We start from the raw sequence: 18,298 nt of genomic DNA on the forward strand, positions 1-18,298 counted from the left end.
GGTGTTACTTTCAATAATTATTTTTCTGAGAGGGCAGGTTCGGGAGCTCGACTGACTGGACTCAAATTACGGTCCCATTGGTTCCTACCTGTGTAACCTGGGTAAGTTACTTCTCTGCACCTCAGTGCTTTATCTGTAGAACAAGGATAATTAAAACAAAACAAAAACCTACCTCAAAGGCCAGTAGTGTACATGCTTAATACAGAGCAACCGTTCAGCATAGTTTTAACTACCTGAGTACAAACACACACACATTCCAATTGTGATGGCCAAGGCATCAATTGTCAATTTTAGAGATCATTAGTAAGTTGTTCTCAAAAAAGGAAAGATACTAAAATAGAGTTTTCATCATCATAATATTTATTGAACCAGAGAGGAACAAGGTCCTAGCTGAGGTGCCTTACAGTGTGTGCTGGATTCCACTACTCTTTATAGATACTATGGATGAAACAGAATGGGTTACGTCAGGTCAACATAAGGCATTCAAGAGACAGTTTTTCTGGTTTTTAATCTTGAAAACTTTTTCAACTTCCCAATCTTCTCGAATCTGCCTTTAAGCAGAGCAAAAGAATAAATGCAGTTAAAATGATGCCAGAGAGCTGGTGACAAGAAAAGGCTGAAGCAGAGTAAATAGGTCAGGCAGCAGAGCCACCTGCGTGACCATCTGGAGACCAAGCCAACCTCTTGACTTGCCTGGACCATAGTGGCAGCCTCCTAACTGGAAGTCTTCTTGCTGCTACTCTTGCCCTCCATTCTATACTCAGCAGCAAGGTTGAGTTTTTAAAACATAATTCACATTTCTTCCCTGCCCAAAGCCCTATGATTCTGCACGTAGACCACGCAGCAAACACCATCCTTATGTCCTTCCCTTGAGCTCTCCCAGTGCTTCTGCCAGTGCCTGCCTTGGAAGGACTGTCCCCTGTGAGTGGAACATCCTCCCTGACCTCCACACGGGGACCCTCTTCTCGTGATTCAGATCTCACCTCAGAGGCCCTCTCTGCACTTGCTCAGTTCTGTGTCCCACGATACTTAGAGGTGCCTTCCTGATCTCCCACTAAGGAGCTGAGCCCCAGGAGGGTGGCGTCCTTGTTTGTCCTACCCCCCCAGTTATCCCCAACAGAGAACAGTGCCTGGCACATAACAGGTGACTGATTAAGTATTTGTTAATGACAGTTAAGATGATCCCAGTATGCTTCCCCTTCTCCTTCTACACACGGTGATTCTGGTTTTGACACTGCATGTGACTTAACTCTTGGAAGTAGAAAAGGGAGCCAGATGTGGATTCTTATTCTTGTGGGACCTCGGACAGGTGCTTTGGCTGTTCTAAACTTTAGCTCTCATATGAAAAGCAGGGATATTACTTGCCCTACTTACCTAATGGGCGGTGAGGATTAGGTCATAAGTGCGAAAACTCTTATGAACTGCAAAGCACTTCTCGTGAACTAGACCACGAGAGTGGAACTGCTCTTCTTAAAGATGATGAAAAACCTAGAAAAATTAATTGATAGCAAGGATTTGCCTACAACAGCAAGCTCGGAAGCACAAATGTTAAACAACGTGTAAATGCATCGATTTTAAGGAGATAAAACATCAATACATTTAAGAGGGAATAGGTGTTGAACAACGTTGGGAAATTTTTTAAATGGATTTTCTTTTTTTAGGTTTTTCTCTCCTACTTCTCATATTGCTTGGCCTTGAGGATGTTAAGCGAGCTCATAGCAGCCTTGTCTGTATGGTTTTCAGACCTTCCATCCAGTCTACACTCTACACTATGTGAACCACCTTCCAACTGAAGGCAGTTGGAAGATTATATTGCTTATAATCTTTGGTCCTCTACTTTTCACCTGGATAGAATTTTCTGAAATTCTATTCCAACAATCAATGTCCCCAAGTTATTTTAAATTTCAATAATGACTACAAAACTATGTTAGAATGTAATGGAAATATCTTGACCTTTTAGGCATTTGGGGCTTTTCAGAGACAGCACAGGGGTCCCAGAATCCACACTCTGGAGTGGGACGCCCTGGCCTGGAGTCCCAGCTCTGACAGAGACTCAGATCAATCACTTGACTCCCCGGTGCTCAGTTCTTCCCCTTGAAATACAGGGCTAATAAAATTCTATCCCACAGGGGTGCTGGGAAGAGTCAATGAAAATCGTCTACATGTAATGCTTTACACACTGTAAATATTCAATAATAACTATTCTTTTCTTCAGAATTTTGCCTCATGTTCCTAGACTCAAATCAGTAAAACATTCAGTGTTTTCTCAGATACATTCTATATTTAACATTCAATAATTTAAACATCTGACTTACCATAAGCATGAAAGAAACTAAGGTACAACTAGTTTTTACTGTATAATGATGTTAACTTATACTGAAGAACACTGTCCCATACATGTGAACAATCAGTTTTACTATGGAATCTGAATTATACGAACTTGAAAATCTAAAAAAAGGACTACCACCAACTACCAGTTATTTAACTTTCCATTATATTACATTTGAGTCAGCATAATCTTTATTTCAAAATAGCATTTTTATTATATAAAAATGTAAAAATCCAGCAAAACCAGAAATACCGGATATATTTTCCTGGGCTTTCACATTTGTCGATTTTTATTCCCAATCCTTTTTCTCAATACAATTTACCACCTCATCTCCATTTGCAGTCTGATTATACAAGTGCTAAGTGGCAGAAAGGTCTAGAATAAATACACCGAAAAAGAGGCAAAGCTGTGAAACTAAGTTGCATGCAACAGGTCTATGAGTGGGGAAGTGAATGGGAAATAAAACAGAGTAAGACAAAGTAATTGGAAAGTTTTAGCTCAAGTTCTTTTCAGTCATCTTTGTCTTTCGCTCCATGTTTAAGGATGCGCGTGAACTCAATGTAATTGAAATTCCCCTTTTTGTCAATAGGTGCTTCTCTGTACAGCTCGTCCACTTCCTCATCCGTAAACCGATCTCCCATCGTGGTCAGCAGCTCTCGCAGGTAATCCTCCTGAATGGTGCCTGGAAGGCAGCAGAAAAAGGGGAGTTGTGAACACCTCCCGGCACTTTAATGATTTGGTTCTCAACTAGGTCAATCTTACAAGATATTTCAGAACATACATACTTACCTGAACAAAATAAAGCAATATATAACCATATCTTTATCTTTTCCTATTATTTTTAGAGTTCTTTATTCATATTAGATTAAGTCATTTACAAAGTCAGTTAGTAGATCATACGCTTACAAAATTAATTTGGAGCCAGTATTTTCCAGAGGAGAAAAAAACACCTTGTATTTCAGAGATATTAAAAAAAAGGCAGATACCCAGAATAAAAGGGCAGCGTTGCCAAGACCAAACGTGCACGAAGGCCGGTGCAGTTTTAATAGGTAGCAAGGGGGAAGCAGGAAGGAGGAGGCGAGGTGTATGTGAGGAGGCGATGCGCGTGGCTGAGCAGAGGGTTAACGCACAAGCAAAGGGGAAAACGAGAGAAGTCAGAAAACGGAACAGCCGGGCTTTCTTCACACATTTTAAATAATAAGGGAAAAAAATGAAGATTTTAATTGTCCAGGTTAGTTAAGTATACTTTCTGGTGAAACTCAAAGTTTCTTGAAGCAGTATACTGTCTAAGAAACACGATTTAAAAGACAATTCTCCGTTTGGCTTTCAGGAAGCTCAGAACCAGATTCAAAGATTAACACCACAAACCATGTAGCTTTATGACCTACATACCTGTGTTCTAGCCATTCTTGGTCGACTGTCCTATCGTAAATGATAGTTTCCCTCTACTCATTTTTAAAAATTTATATTTTGCCAATCTTCCTCATTCCCTAAAAAGTGTTTCACATAGTCTGGAATGAGGCGGGGCATAAACAAAGAGTGCTCACCAGTTGCTTCTTCATCAAAGCAAGCAAAAGCGTTTCTGATGACATCTTCTGGGTCTGTGCCATTCAGCTTCTCCCCAAACATGGTAAGGAACATGGTGAAGTTTATGGGCCCTGGAGCCTCATTCATCATGGCTTCGAGGTACGCGTCGGTTGGATTCTTCCCTATAAAATTGCACATTTTAACATTTAAGGACAAAGAACTCATTTCAATAAATAATTACTGTTATTGTTATGTTCCCCAACATATTTTTAAAAGTTACATCACCATCACACGAAACTAATATTTCAATTAACTCACATTAAGAACATTTAAAAAAGACAATTTTTAACAACATAAAAAAATCTTTGATACATCATAAATAAAATGCATCCTGGGCTTAGGTTGAATACTGTCCATTCACTGATACTTTCTGCAACTTTTCCTTCACTATTTTTCATTAGAAATAAAACAAACACATGAAACTATGAACCAGGTAATGCCACATTATTACATCTTGAATGCTGATAACATTAAAGACCCATCAGGGCATTTCAATACTGGTTATTTAAAAAATCTAAATATTCATATTTCTAACTTCAGTAAGTTGCCTATAATTGGTATGCTTCAAACAATTTATTTATAAGTTGGTCATTTAAGCTGAAACTATTAGGTTGGTTTAGAACTGGGAGCTCATTTTATTTATTTTTAAAATTAATTAATTAATTAATCAATTTATTATTTATTTATGGCTGCATTGGGTCTTCGTTGCTGCGCGTGGGCTTTCTCTAGTTGCCGTGAGCGGGGGCTACTCTTCGTTGCGGTGAACAGGCTTCTCATTGAGGTGGCTTCTCTTGTTGTAGAGCACAGGCTCTAGGCATGCAGGCTTCAGTAGTGTGGCACGTGGGCTCTAGAGTGCAGGTTCAGTAGTTGTGGTACGTGGGCTTAGTTGCTCCGCGGCATGTGGGATCTTCTTGGACCAGGGCTCGAACCCGTGTCCCCTGCACTGGCAGGCGGATTCTCAACCACGGCACCACCAGGGAAGTCCCTGGGAGCTCATTTTAAACAATGTTATGTTCTATTTGGTTGTCAGACATATCCCCAGATGCTGTTTACTCGTATTGCTGAAATATAGTCTTGTTTAGTATTGTTCATGATGGGAAATCTTAATCTCAGTTCCCACCAAGGACACTTCTTCCTCTTCCAGTACGGTGGTGAGGGAACTCCCCTGACCCTCCCCTCGAAGTTGGGAGAAATTCCCCTGGAATGGCCACATATGGTGGGAGTAACAAAGAGCTTCTCTTTGTCCTGGCATTTGTGAGGTCCACATGGTGCAGAAAAGCAGCACTGAACGAAGGGTCTGGAATAGTGGGTTTGAATCTCAGTTCTGCCACTGACTGTGTGCCCTGGGACAAGGTGGAAACTGTCTAGGGTTTACTTTTTATCTATAACATGGACTAGTTAAACTTGGTATCTGAAAGGTCCCTTCCAACATTAAGTTTGTATGATTCTCCATGAAAAGAGCATCTATGTCAGCATCTCACTATTATACCCAACTAAGTGCTAATGATAGTCAAATCTAGAATTATGGTTCATATGTAAGTTTTACTCCCGGGAATTTGGGTGAAATTTAAGTGCCGAGTTGGCATCTGTCTTACTGCATTACAACCTTCACTCATTATACCTATTCTACATATCGATACAAAATTAGCCCAAAATTAATCTCAAGATTCTTCGAGTACGTGAAAGTAGCTAAAAAGGACTACTTTTCTACCTCCAGATTTATCCCGACTCTCTTGCAGCAATTTTTGGGGGTAAAAAGTGTAACCCAAAGGTGTCAAGAGAACATGGGTATGAAAAAGACACAGGGATTTAAAATGAATTGGCTTAGGCTAAGCACCTATGGACCCATTCAAGGCATCTAATATAATTTGTTGATTTAAAAAGTAAATATGTATATCTAAAGGCATGGCACTCCCCAAAAGTCAGTCTCTTACTCTACCATCACTCATTCATCCAACAAAAATTAACTGAGCATCTACTAGGACCAGGGGACAGGCTTGAGTGTTCGATCTTTGTAATACAACTCAGGCCCTCAATTCTCCTCGGTGGTCTTCTTCAGTAGTAACCTGCTCCCCAAAGGACACTTAGTACTTAGCTATTCAGAGTGTGGAAAACACTGGGATCCACCCCACCTGCAAGTCAACAAGTCAGATCAGTATCTTGACTCAACTCTCACTCTGAATAAAGGCAATGTTGCAAGACTCAACTCTCACTCTGAATAAAGGCAATGTTGCAAAATGTTAACAGCTTGTGAATCTGGGTAAAGGATGGATGTGTGTTCATTATACCGTTCTTTCAACTTTTTATAGGCTTAAAAAATTTCAGGGCTTCCCTGGTGGCACAGTGGTTGAGAGTCCACCTGCCGATGCAGGGGACATGGGTTCGTGCCCTGGTCTGGGAAGATCCCACATGCCGCGGAGCGGCTGGGCCCGTGAGCCATGTCCCGTGAGCCATGTCCACTGAGCCTGCGCGTCTGGAGCCTGTGCTCTGCAACGGGAGAGGCCACAACAGTGAGAGGCCTGCGTACTGGGAAAAAAAAAAAAAAAAAAAATTCAAAATAACATGCTAGGAGAAAAAAATAAAAATAAAAGAGAGGAACAAAATCATGTGGTTACTAAAAAGAAAAAAGTAACAAATTCTCTCTCTTTGTCCTCTGGCCCTTGAACTGCCCTTTCTGGATCATGGTCAGACACAGAAACGTTAGAGTGCAGAGCCTAACTGTGGGCCATCCCTGACCTGTGCCCCCTTCCCTGCCTGTCATTCTGGCCTATCAAGAACACCCCGACTTGATACTCCTTTCTTCTAACTGTAAAATCAGTAACAATTCAGGCAGGACATGGAGGACTTTCCCCTCTTTCCTTAAGATCAAAACAACAAAATCATATAAGCAATAGTAAATTAACACCAACATAGCCAGAATGACAAAGGGCAGTTTATGTTTGCTTTAAATCCTGTATCTTTAAATGAAATATTGCCATTTGCAGCAACATGGATGGGCCTAGAGATGATCATACTACGTGAAGTAAGTCAGGCAGGCAAAGACAAATGTTATATGATATCACTTGTATGTGGAATCTAAAAAAAAAATTACAAATCAACTTATTTACAAAACAGAAACAGATTTACAGACACAGAAAACAAACTTATGGTTACCAAAGGGGAAAGGTGTGGGGGGAGGGATAAATTAGGGGTTTGGGATTAATAGATACACACCACTATACAAAAAACAGATAAACAATAGGATTTACTGTATAGCACAAGGAACTATACTTAATATCTTGCAATAATCTACAGTGGAAAAGAATCTGAAGCTGTACACCTGAAACTAACACAATATTGTAAATCAACTATAGCTAAATAAATGTGTAAAAATAAATGGATAAATCTTCTATCTTTACATTTTCTTTTAATTATAAAAAATATATATAAATTGTGGAAGCCCCCTTCCCTGTGTTCCCTTTTTTTAGGAGCACTGCCCTTCCTCCCCGAGATGGTCGTTATCACTTGTGACTGTCACCTCTGTCATATAACCTGTCCTCAACTTTTATTACTTAGTACATATTATTGTCCACACTTCCTGTTTAAGATTCTGGTATCTTGCCATCTAGTCATCCTCTGGCTTTTCACCTTGTAGACCTATCATATTTAGCTAACAGGAACGGAAGCCTGCCTAGCCACAGTGGCAGCCAGGCCCCCACCCCTGAAGGCGTATCCTCTTATGACAGGCCAAGCCTCAGTATGGTGCCTCCCACCCAACATCTCTCAAGAGGCCTTTGAGACCAGGAGATTAATACCTGTACATCACACAAAAAATAATTCATAAAATGCTAGTTATTTGGGGGAAGCAGGAATATTAAGAACATAAAAGTCTACCTAGCGAAGCAAGCATATCATGTAAGTCTTCCTTGTCGATGAAACCATCTCTATTCTGATCGATCATGTTGAAGGCCTCCTTAAACTCCTGAATCTGTGACTGGTCAAACATGGCGAACACGTTGGAGGTTGCGCGCTGGGGGCGCTTCTTGGTCTTGGTCTTTGCCTTTTTGCTAGACATGGTGGCCGTTTAATCCTAGAGTTAAAAAGAAAAGAACATAAAGCAAAACAGAATGCATAAAAACATAAAGCAAAAAAAAGAACTCACAACACCTAAAGTTAGTGAGTAAAAATATTTCAACGTATTGTAGAATTATTACTTTATTTGGGTAGGAATATACATATAAACTTTATTTCCAATGTCACAATTAAACAGCTAGGACAAAAGCAGTTTTGAAGAAACAGAATAGAAATTATTGATGTGGCTTCATCCCAAATTTCACGAACCTCATTTTTATTAAATGTGAATGAGTTTTAAAGCACGTAGCAATAAATCGCATTTACCGAGTGCTACTACGTGCCAAGCAGCAGGGGGCTCCCCTAAAGAGAAAGGCTCCAAAGCGGACATCTTACTTTCACAAGGATTGTCCCATTTAACCCTCACAACAATCCTATGCAGTAGGTACACCTTTTAACTTCATTTTACTACCAATATTGCATAACCTCTCTGAGCCTTGGTTTCTTCCAAAAAATGGTCTGAAAACCAGGGAACCTCACTCGACCCTCAGTTTTACAGCAAAACACAATATCTACTCTAATGCAAGTGAGAATTAAATGATAACATATGCAAAGAGACTAGTATAGTTACTCTAAGGTACATGCTCAAAAGGCTCTCATTTAAAAAAAAATCAATGGGACTTCCCTGGTGGTCCAGTGGATAAGACTCTGCACTCCCAATGCAGAGGGCCCAGGTTCGATCCCTGGTCAGGGAACTAGATCCCACATGCATGCCGCAACTAAGAAATCCACATGCTGCAACAAAAGATCCTGCGTACCGCAACTAAATATCCCACATGCCACAACTAAGACCCAGTGCAGCCAAAATAAATAAATAAATATATTTTTTTTAAAAAAACCATCAAAATGTATCTTTAGTCTTGTATCCCTTCTAGCTACATCCTCATTCCCCCTTTCCCTTGACAAAACTTTTAGAATAGTATCCTACTACTCAACTCTCTCCATTTTCTCATCTTTCCAATTGCTCCTCAATTCTCTGTAATACACCTTTAGTGGTAGCCCCTGATACTCTACTGAAAGCCACCAATGTTTTAAATGTCAAATAGAATGGACACTTCTCAATCCTTTTTTTTTTTTTTTTTTGGCCCACCACGTGGCTTGCAGGATCTTAGTTTCCCAACCGGGGACTGAACCCGGGCCCTGACTGTGAAAGCTCCGAGTCCTAACCACGGGACCGCCAGGGAATCCCCTTCTCATTCCATTTTTATTTGCAGTTTTAAATGATGTAAATAAATACAACACGAAAATACTCCTGGCTTCGGAATCGGAAAAATCTTGAGCCTGAATCTCAGCTTCACCATTTCTTGAAAACCCATGGACACCAGAATAATTGTTTGCTCCACTGTCTTATCCAATGTTCACAAATGCCCTATGAGGTAGGTACTACCTAGGTTTAAAAAAAAAAAAAAAATCAATGGCTCTTGTGTAGTAAAGAATATAATTTTGCCCAAAGAGAGGTCTGGCCTCTGTCCTCAGCTCCTGGGAGGTAATCTCTAAGCCCTTAGAACGTTCTGCCTGGTATATCTGGGGTCTTGGGTCACACCACAGAGTCTAACAATGTGATTTATCATGGGGGCTCTGGGTCAGGTGTTAATCAGCTTGGCCTCTAGAGGAACTGGAGACTGAAGTCAGCCTAGGAGTGGGGACAGTATCTAGGGGACAGAGCCGCAGTAAAAACTATGGTTATGAAGGGTCAAGCAAGCTCTGTGCCAGGCCATACTCCATGCTCACCATCACACCTTGCTGCCAGGAGAGGTCAACACTGCCCATGGAAAGGACCACTGGAAGCTAAGCATTTGGAATTCTCCTGGACTCCATACCACGAGTCTCTTCCCTTGGTTGACTTTAATCTGAATCCTTTTACTGCAGTAAACCATAACCATAGGTGTAACAGCTTTCAGTGAGTTCTGTTAAGTCCTAGCGAATTACTGAACCTGAGGGTCGTCTTGGGGAACGAAACTTGGAATTGGTGTCAGAGATGAGGGTGGCCTTGGGGACTGGTTCTCTAACTCTGCAGCCTCGCAGTGTGAAAGCAGATGACTGGTGAGGGCAGTGGCTGGGCAAGGGAATTCTGGACCTGGGTCTCCGGGACTTCAGGTCTTGGACTTTCAACCTACATTGTTTTAGTTTGTTTGCAGTTTTTTTGTTTGTTTGTTTTTTTGCGGTACGCGGGCCTCTCACTGTTGTGGCCTCTCCCATTGCGGAGCACAGGCTCCGGACGCGCAGGCTCAGCGGCCATGGCTGACGGGCCTAGCTGCTCCGCGGCATGTGGGATCTTCCCGGACCGGGGCACGAACCCCCCTGCATCAGCAGGCGGACTCTCAACCACTGCGCCACCAGGGAAGCCCTGTTTGCAGTTTTGAAGCACATCAGCCTTAGAGTCCTTACTTTAACATTTCAACTCCTTCCCCTGGGGACAAACATGGTCTGAGTAAATGTTAATTTCTTCTCCTTCCTGTAACTAGCTAGTCATGTGACAGTTATATTGAAGATTCAATCGGAGACAGAATGTGGTCCACTAGCAAGGCACCTGACTCTGCTTTAATTCTTCCTCACATTTCAAAACTGTTGGATTAAAATTTTTCCTCATGCTAAAAATTCTATGATTCTATTTCTTCAAGATTCAAAAGATATAAAAGACAGTAGATCTGAAGCCAAGAATTAGTTCTCTCCCTCAGTATCAGCAAACTATGTCTGCAATAGAGTCATTTAGAAAAACCTCCCAAAGAGAAAATCTTTATTTTTAAAAAATAATCAATTGTTTCATGCTAACGCTACAGCTAACCCAAAAGTATATTATATTTAAACATTTCTGAAGCTTAGTTGGAGTTCTCCAAGAAGCTGATGCCAAGAAGGGTCTGCACATGCAAGAATCTTTATTACGGAAAATGCCTGGGAGAGAGAATGAGGAGGTAACCCAGTAAGGCTAGAAAAGCCATTATACCGTGAGCAAGTCTGAGCCCCCATTCAAAACCTGTTATAGAGCAGGTATGGCTCAATGAAATGACACCATGATCTCTTTAAAAAGAAAAAGTTTACGTTTTCTCTGTACTTCATTTAAAACCAGTGCACATTTATATTTGTATATAAATATACACAGTACACACAGAAAATATCAACTGATAATAAAACCTCAGCTGAAAAGTGAGGCAAGGTTGTAGCAAAACAGTCAATCTAAAGAGAACTCTGGCCCCCAAAGAAACTACCACCCTCTCTGTCCTTAGCTTCTGAGATAAATATCTTGGCTTTCTCCACTTTCTCACTTCCCACTCATCACAATCTGGCTTTCTCTTCTCTATTTGCAAGTGCTTTCCCATTGTCAAACCTGGTCTAAGTCTCCTTGGACCGTTCTGCTATATTTGACACGATTTTATCCCTCTTCTCTTCAGGCCTCAACAACTCTTGGCCTTGATGAACTGTAACAGTAGAAATGAACTGTCCCAATGGAACGAAAGCCCAAGGTTCCCAGCCTTTAACACTTTACACTCCAACAAGGGAGACTCCTGAAGATCACATTTAGTTTCAATAAAATGCTGTGACATTTTAGGTGACACCAACCTCCTCTCAGTTCTATTTCTATGCCTGGTCCTCCTCCATTTTCTTGTTAGGCTCTTATCTTCTCCACTCACTTAAATATTCACGTTTTCGAGTATTCTCACAGTCCATGGCTTATTAAATTCTTTTCACTCTGTGTTCCTTGGATGATCTCATTGGCTCTCACTGTCCTGACAACACCTATGACTCCCACATCCGTATCCTCAGGGCTGACCCTTCCCTTGAGCTGTGGAATCAAACAGCCAACTGTGCTTGTGAAAGGCACCCATTTTGATATCCCAGACATTCAGAATCAACGTGTTAGAAACAGAATTCATTATCTTCCCCTCCTAAACTTTCTCAACTTTCTGTTTCCTGTCAGTTAATGGCACCATCGTTTACGCCCTCACCAAGCCAGAAACGTGCAAGTCATCCCCGACTCATCGCTCTCACTGATGAACCAAGCCTGCCTCTTAAAGATTCATCAGATTTGCTCATCTTCCTCATTCTTCTGCCACCATCCTATGCTGGGCCCTCATCACCTCTTTGTGTAGAATATTTCGATGGCCAAATAACCAACCTCCATGCTTTTTGGTCCCCTCTAGACTATCCTTTATCTTCCAGCCAGAGGTGTGTAAAACATGAATATGACCATATCATTTCCTTTTGAGAAACTGTCGGCTCTCCACTGCCTATAGGCCAAAGTACAAGTTCCTGAGCATGGCACACACACCTTTCCCTGCTCTAGAATGACCTTTCAGCCTCATCGCTAGCCATTCTCTACTTTGTACTTTTCCTTCAGCAACACCAAACTACTGGTACTAGTATATGCCCAAGGCACCATGCATGAGTTTAACTCATGTATTTGTTCTCGCTATTTTTCTAGCCCCCAAATGCCTTAGGACCAGAGAGAATTAAAAGTCTACTCAACTTATGGCTACTACCATTTGCTGAGTGACTTCTATGCTAGGTACTCGGGTGCACTAAATTCAACACACCTGCTTTACACATGGAAGAACTGAGTATCAAAATATGTTAAACAACTTGCCCAAGGTCACCTGGTGGCAGAGCTAGAAACCAACCCCATTTGTTAAAGGTGATTTTACCTATATATTTTTTACTTCATACAATTCTGCTAGTTATTTTTTTTTACCACAAAAAAATTCTTAAACTTTCAGTACTTACCAATATAGTCCAACACTGATTTCTGAGCAGCTGCTTTCCTCTAAATTTAATTCCTAGTGAAACTGAGTTTTCAAATAAATTCAAACTATGCTGGGGAAACCAATGTGTAGACTAGAAGTGCACAGTGGAATGGGAAGAGAATAAGATATGAATGGCCCTCCCTGCAACTGTGCAATGTTGCAGCCCTGGTTCTGGGTTTTTTCAAATGGCAGTATTTCCTATCAGTCATGGTTTTGGTTTGACATGGTAGGTAACGGCTTGAAATCTTTACCTAAGACTGTGAAATTACTACTTGACCTATAAATATTAAAGGAAAAAACCCCACCAAACCCCATCCTTAGTTACAAAAAATATCCATTTAGAACATAGCATATAAGGTAATGAATAAGCTTTAACGGGAATAAACAGAAGTCTTACTTCCTCTTCAAAATTTTTATTTCATTATTTTTGTAAATTTCTGATATAGAGTGAACTAAAGGTTATATGTAGTATTTGTAGAGGTTAAAGAAGGGCAGGGATATAGGAATACCGGTATTATAGGTAGTTGTGGCGTCAACATATTTAGGTCATAATCTAAATTTTTTCAAAATCACCTGCTATACTGATATGCAAATCAAAACATGGGCACTATAATCATTAATAAGCAGAAACTGCTTGTGAACTTCAGCCTATATGGCTTTATTGGAAGCCTGGAAACGATGCTCGTGGAGCATATCCTATTAGCTACCTATGAAACACCTAAGGCAGCTAGGGGCTGCTACCACATGGCGGGTAAATACGGCTCTCACAACAGTTAACCTCTGGTTTCAATCTTGGCTGCACATTAGAATCATCTTGGAAGCTTTTTTTTTTTTAAGTCTTTGTTACAATATTGCTTCTGTTTTTTATGTTTTTTGGACAGGAGGCACGTGGGATCTAGCTCCCTGACCAGGGGTTGAACCCACACCCCCTGCATTGGAAGGCGAAGTCTTAACCACTGGACTGCCAGGGAAAGTCCCATCTTGGAAGTTTTTAAAAAGTGATGTCCAGATCCTGGTCTAGTACAACTGAAACTGAATGTCTACAGGTGAAGTCTATGAATCTGTATTTTTAAAATGCAGCAGGTGATTCCAATATACAGTGACGGTTGAGAACCACTGAGTTAAACACTTAGAAGGCACTGACCGTGGTTCTGAGTTCTTGGTTGATGCCTTGTAATAACAGATTAATAACAGAAAAACAAACACACATTTATTAACATGTATACCTCATGTATACATGGGGAGATACCCAGGGAAAATCCAACTCTCAGAGGTGGCTTAGAACTCTGGCTTAAATATCATCTTCAGCTGAAGTCAAAAGAAGAAAGGCATGTGTGGAGGGGAGAGGCTAGGTACGGAAGGTTAAAAGCACAGTATAAACAAGGGTAAGGCTTCTCTAGTAGATTTAAGTCACGCCCTTCTCCATTAAGAGTCTAAAGTTGTCTCCAGAGAGTAACCTTTGTCCTGCCTGGTAGAGAGGAAAAGAAGAACACCTTTGTAAATGTGTGTCCTGCTTTTAGGCACATTGGGGGAGGGCAAAGAGCCTTTCTTGTGTCTGCTTTCTTCTCAATTGCCTTCAGCTCAAAATAATCTTCATGCCAAAGTGGCACATCTTGGGGTGGCATATTCTGCCACCCTTCATAACTAATAGGATATTGTGAAAATGATGGAGTGCGACTTTGTCATAATATTGTAGATGTTGCAGGTTCTACCACGCTCTCTCTCAGATCACTCAATCTGGGGAAAGCCAGCATCAGGTCTATAGGGTACTACACAACCCCACGGAGAGGTCCATGTGGCATGGAACTGAGGCCTCCTGCCAACAGCCAGCACCAACTTGCCAGCCAGGTGAGTCAGCCATCTTGGAGGTTGATCCTCTTTCAAATGACTGCAAACCCAGCTGACATCTGGACTGCAACTCCAGGAGACCCTGAGCCAGAACCAGAGCTGCCCAGCTAAGCTGCCCTGGAATTCCTGACCCTCAGAAGCTCTTTATTGTTTTCTTAAGGTGCTAGGTTTGGGGGTAATTTGTTATATAGCTATAGAAAACTAATAAAGCCGTTGTGTTTCCTTGGCGTCTTTAATATTCAATAGGGCAATGCCTTTATTTCAGAATTATAGCCAAAGAAATTTTAAAACCTCAAAGGGGCCACAGCCAAGTTTGCACTGGGTAGGGAAATTTTCTGTTCCTTGTTAGCAAATTTTGATTCCTTCTATTCAATTTCTCTCCAAGTTCTGTGGGTTCCTCTTCTAAGTGCAACAGTCACCCCTTCTTCAACATTCCCATCACCCCCTGGATATGACTCCCCAAAATATGGCTTTTCTCTACGGTCTACCCATGGTTCAGCATAAACTCCACTGGACTCTCCCCAAGAAATCCATAACAAAAAGTACCTGGAACACAGAGTACTAATAAGAGTGCTAAATATGTGCTAGGCACTGGTCTAAGCATTTCATATGTATTAATATATGTAATTCTCACAACAACTTATTACATAGGCACTGCTATTATCCCCATTTCTCAGATGAAAAATTAGGGCGAAGAGAATAAATAATCTGTCTGCAGCCACAGCTAGAAAAAGGTAGAGCTTAGATGCAGGATCATACTCAGGAAGTCTAGCCCAGAGCTTGCACCACTAGCTCCGAACATCCTGCATGTAGGCGGCAGAATTTCTCCACCATGAAAATGTGCAGAGGTGGTTGGGGGTAAGAAGCAAAGCCACCACATCTAAAGTGCGGAACGGGGAAGGAAGACCCCAAAGCTGCCGGCAATGAAAATCATCCCTAGATATATGCTGTCTTCGAATCTTGGGAGAGGGACAACCGGCTCCATTTAGGGGATCCCAGTCCTTTTATCTTTCCTAAGCCCAGCAACCCTCACCTGGGACCTGTCCTTCAGAAGTTGCAGTTCCTCTTGTCCACACTGAGTCTCATTAAAGCATAAATGCGTATCGAGTAGGTCATCACAGAAGCTGTTTTATTCAACAGAGCCAGAACAAACAAGAAGCCGTGCACTTAACCATGAGGAACGTCCACCTAATGCTCAGAGAAAATGGGTGGCAGCAGGTGAACCCCTCAAGTGACCCTGGGCAAATTATCTCACCTCGCTGGGTTTCAATAATAAAACGAAAGATAACCTGTAAGTTTCTTTTGAATTCTAAAATGCTACAATTCTTTTCTTACCAAAGGACCACTGCAAATCCGTCCGAAACCAAGGCTGCCAAACTAATCCTCTAAACACCCCTTTCTTCATCTCACTCCCTTAGCGAAGAATCCAAAATGACTCCCGAATGTCTCTTACATAATCTTTTATTTCTCATCAAGTTTACAAGACATCCGTGAAAAGGCCCCACTGATCTACCTATTTCCAACTATTATTCATTACAGTTCTGTTCCATTCGGGCTGGTCTCCCCACCGTCTCCTTTTCACACGACACAATTCACACCTTTTGAGCTTTTGGTCTTGTTACCTCCTACCACAGATACAGCCAGAAATATTAAGTTCTCCCCACCAGGGCTAAGTCCAAGGCCTTCAATGAGGTCCAGATTCTCTTTTTCAAAAAACCTTTCCTGATTTTTGCTATTTGTTCTCTTCTTCAGTCAGCACGAATGAAGTAAATCTTTACAAGATGCAAGGTGCTGCGAAGAGTCACAACTCCTATGGAAATCGTTACATTTAGCCAGTACCAACTCGGAGCTCCGGGCAAGAATCACGCACCAGCGGACCCCTGTGCGCCCAAAGCATCCAGCCCTGTGGGCGAAGGAGACACCCAAACCCACCGACCGGGCCGGCGGGGAGCGGGGCTGCGGCCGCCGAGGCGCCAGGTGTGTGAAGCCGTCGGGTGACGCAGCGCAGAGAACAGGCCGACTCGGCCAGCAGGGCGGTTCCCCAGCCCGGTTCCATCCGCCCCAACCTCCCGTACCCTCGACGTCCAGGCCCGGGCTGGCCGCGGCCGGACCTCCTCGCCGACCCTCCCTGCCCCACCGACAGGTCCCGCAGCCCCCGCCCCGCCCGCCGGCACGGTGGCCGGGGTCTGGCGGCGGCGAGCGGTCGGAGGGGCGGGGCACCGGGGCGGCCCCAGAGGTGTCGCGCGCGGGGGGCGAACGCCACTCACCGCGGCCGGACACCAGCACCAGAAAAAGGACTGCCTGCTCGAGACGAACGAGGCGAAGAACGCGGGGCTGCGGCAGGTCTGCAGCGATAGAGAAGCGGCACCCGCACTTCCTGCCTCGGGAGGCGGACCGGAAGTCGCACCGGAAGTGGCGGCGGGATCCAACTCTGGGCGGGGGCATGCGCCGCGGTTCTCGCTCTGCTTGAGGTCGAGTCCACCTTGTCCACCCGGGCGCGGGGCTGGCGCCGACGACCACGGCCTGGAGTTTCGTGGTGTTTCTCGGGCCGTGCGTTCTGAGGCAGGCGCAGCACGGCCGGGGCGCCGCCGCTCGCGGCGTGTCCCGCGGCCCTTCCGCATTCCCGGGCCGGCTCAGGGCCGGCCTGGAATTTGACCCGGCTGGGCGGGCGCGAGCCCTCGAGGTTTGGGGGTCCCAGGGCGCCGCCCACCCAGGGCTGCCCAAGTTAGCAGGTAAAAGTAGACCTCGCCTGGTTACACTTGAACTTCAGATAAAACGAGCAATTTTTTAGGTTCCGACCCGCGCCACACTGGGGAAGGTAAGAGGGCTGCGGCCGGGTAGTCTCCGCCTGCTTTACAGACTGCACGCCCAGACCGAGTCCTATCATTTACCCCTGCCCCTCCTGTTTTACCCCTCAGATTATCAGGTTTACGCCCTTACCAGGCCACGGCTGGTGACGGTTTCCCCTTTCAACCACAGGAAAGCTTTATTCAAGTTATTTGCTTTCCTTTGGTTCGTTAAAGACAATGCAGATTTACACACACAAACGCGCACACACTATATAATGCTCTTGGTCAAAACCAACCACGAAGCTCCATAATTCAATTTTTGTTTTAGATATTGTTTGTGCCTATAACCTTCAAGTTCCCTCACCTTGGAATATTACAGATAGATACTACTATTTACGGATAATGGAAGATAGTCAACTTAATAGCAAACCTTCGTTGAGCACTTGTGATTGCCTGAACGTGTGCGGGATGCAGGGAGATGAACGAATAATCCAGTCTTTTATATTCTAGAAAAGTTTGATAAGAAATTAGATATCTTAGATGGTAGGAACCATGTGTTCAACACTCTATAGCAGTAGTTCTTAAACAGTAGCACCAATAAGAAAAACCTCGGAGCTACTAAAAGATTCTGGAGCCCAGCCCCAGGTATTCAGATTCAGTAGGTCGAGGGTGGGGCAAGAGTCTGCATTCCTAATAAGCCCCAGGTGATGCTGATACCGTGGTCCTCCGGTGTTAGCACTGCCCCAAAGTCCTTAACAATGCATTTTCTCAATAGGGTTTGAAACCAATGGCTGAGAAATCATATCTGGTTCTAAAATATTTACTCTCTTCCTTAGCTGTAGTCTGCCCTTCGGTCCAATAATTTAAGTAAATATTTTTCCACTCCTGAGAACATT

At 43.0% G+C, this 18,298-nt stretch overlaps 1 protein-coding gene and 1 non-coding gene across 2 annotated transcripts; one reads left to right on the forward strand and one right to left on the reverse strand.

The window, feature by feature from the left end:
- Nucleotides 1-339: 339 nt before the first annotated feature.
- Nucleotides 340-16,975, reverse strand: LOC132502404 (myosin regulatory light chain 12B). Its single transcript, XM_060118291.1, has 4 exons — nucleotides 16,881-16,975; nucleotides 7,790-7,985; nucleotides 3,877-4,038; nucleotides 340-3,011 (listed from the first exon to the last, which is right to left on the reverse strand). The coding sequence occupies exons 2-4, from the start codon at nucleotides 7,968-7,970 to the stop codon at nucleotides 2,839-2,841; spliced, it is 516 nt and encodes a 171-aa protein (XP_059974274.1). The 5' UTR covers nucleotides 7,971-7,985; nucleotides 16,881-16,975; the 3' UTR covers nucleotides 340-2,838.
- Nucleotides 8,649-8,721, forward strand: TRNAG-CCC (transfer RNA glycine (anticodon CCC)). Its single transcript has one exon. It is a non-coding gene; the product is annotated as a tRNA-Gly (tRNA).
- Nucleotides 16,976-18,298: the final 1,323 nt, after the last annotated feature.

Source organism: Mesoplodon densirostris, chromosome 15 (assembly GCF_025265405.1).
Source record: "Mesoplodon densirostris isolate mMesDen1 chromosome 15, mMesDen1 primary haplotype, whole genome shotgun sequence".
Taxonomy (NCBI): domain Eukaryota; kingdom Metazoa; phylum Chordata; class Mammalia; order Artiodactyla; family Ziphiidae; genus Mesoplodon; species Mesoplodon densirostris.

What these genes read in the sequence shown, in the direction of transcription:
- LOC132502404 (XM_060118291.1), bottom strand. Translation starts at nt 7,970, where the DNA reads ATGTCTAGCAAAAAGGCAAAGACCAAGACCAAGAAGCGCCCCCAGCGC. An exon ending in TGATATGCTTGCTTCGCTAG is followed by an intron (nt 4,039 to 7,789) that starts GTAGACTTTTAT and finishes GCAATTTTATAG; the next exon opens with GGAAGAATCCAACCGACGCG. An exon ending in CTTTGATGAAGAAGCAACTG is followed by an intron (nt 3,012 to 3,876) that starts GTGAGCACTCTT and finishes GCTGCCTTCCAG; the next exon opens with GCACCATTCAGGAGGATTAC.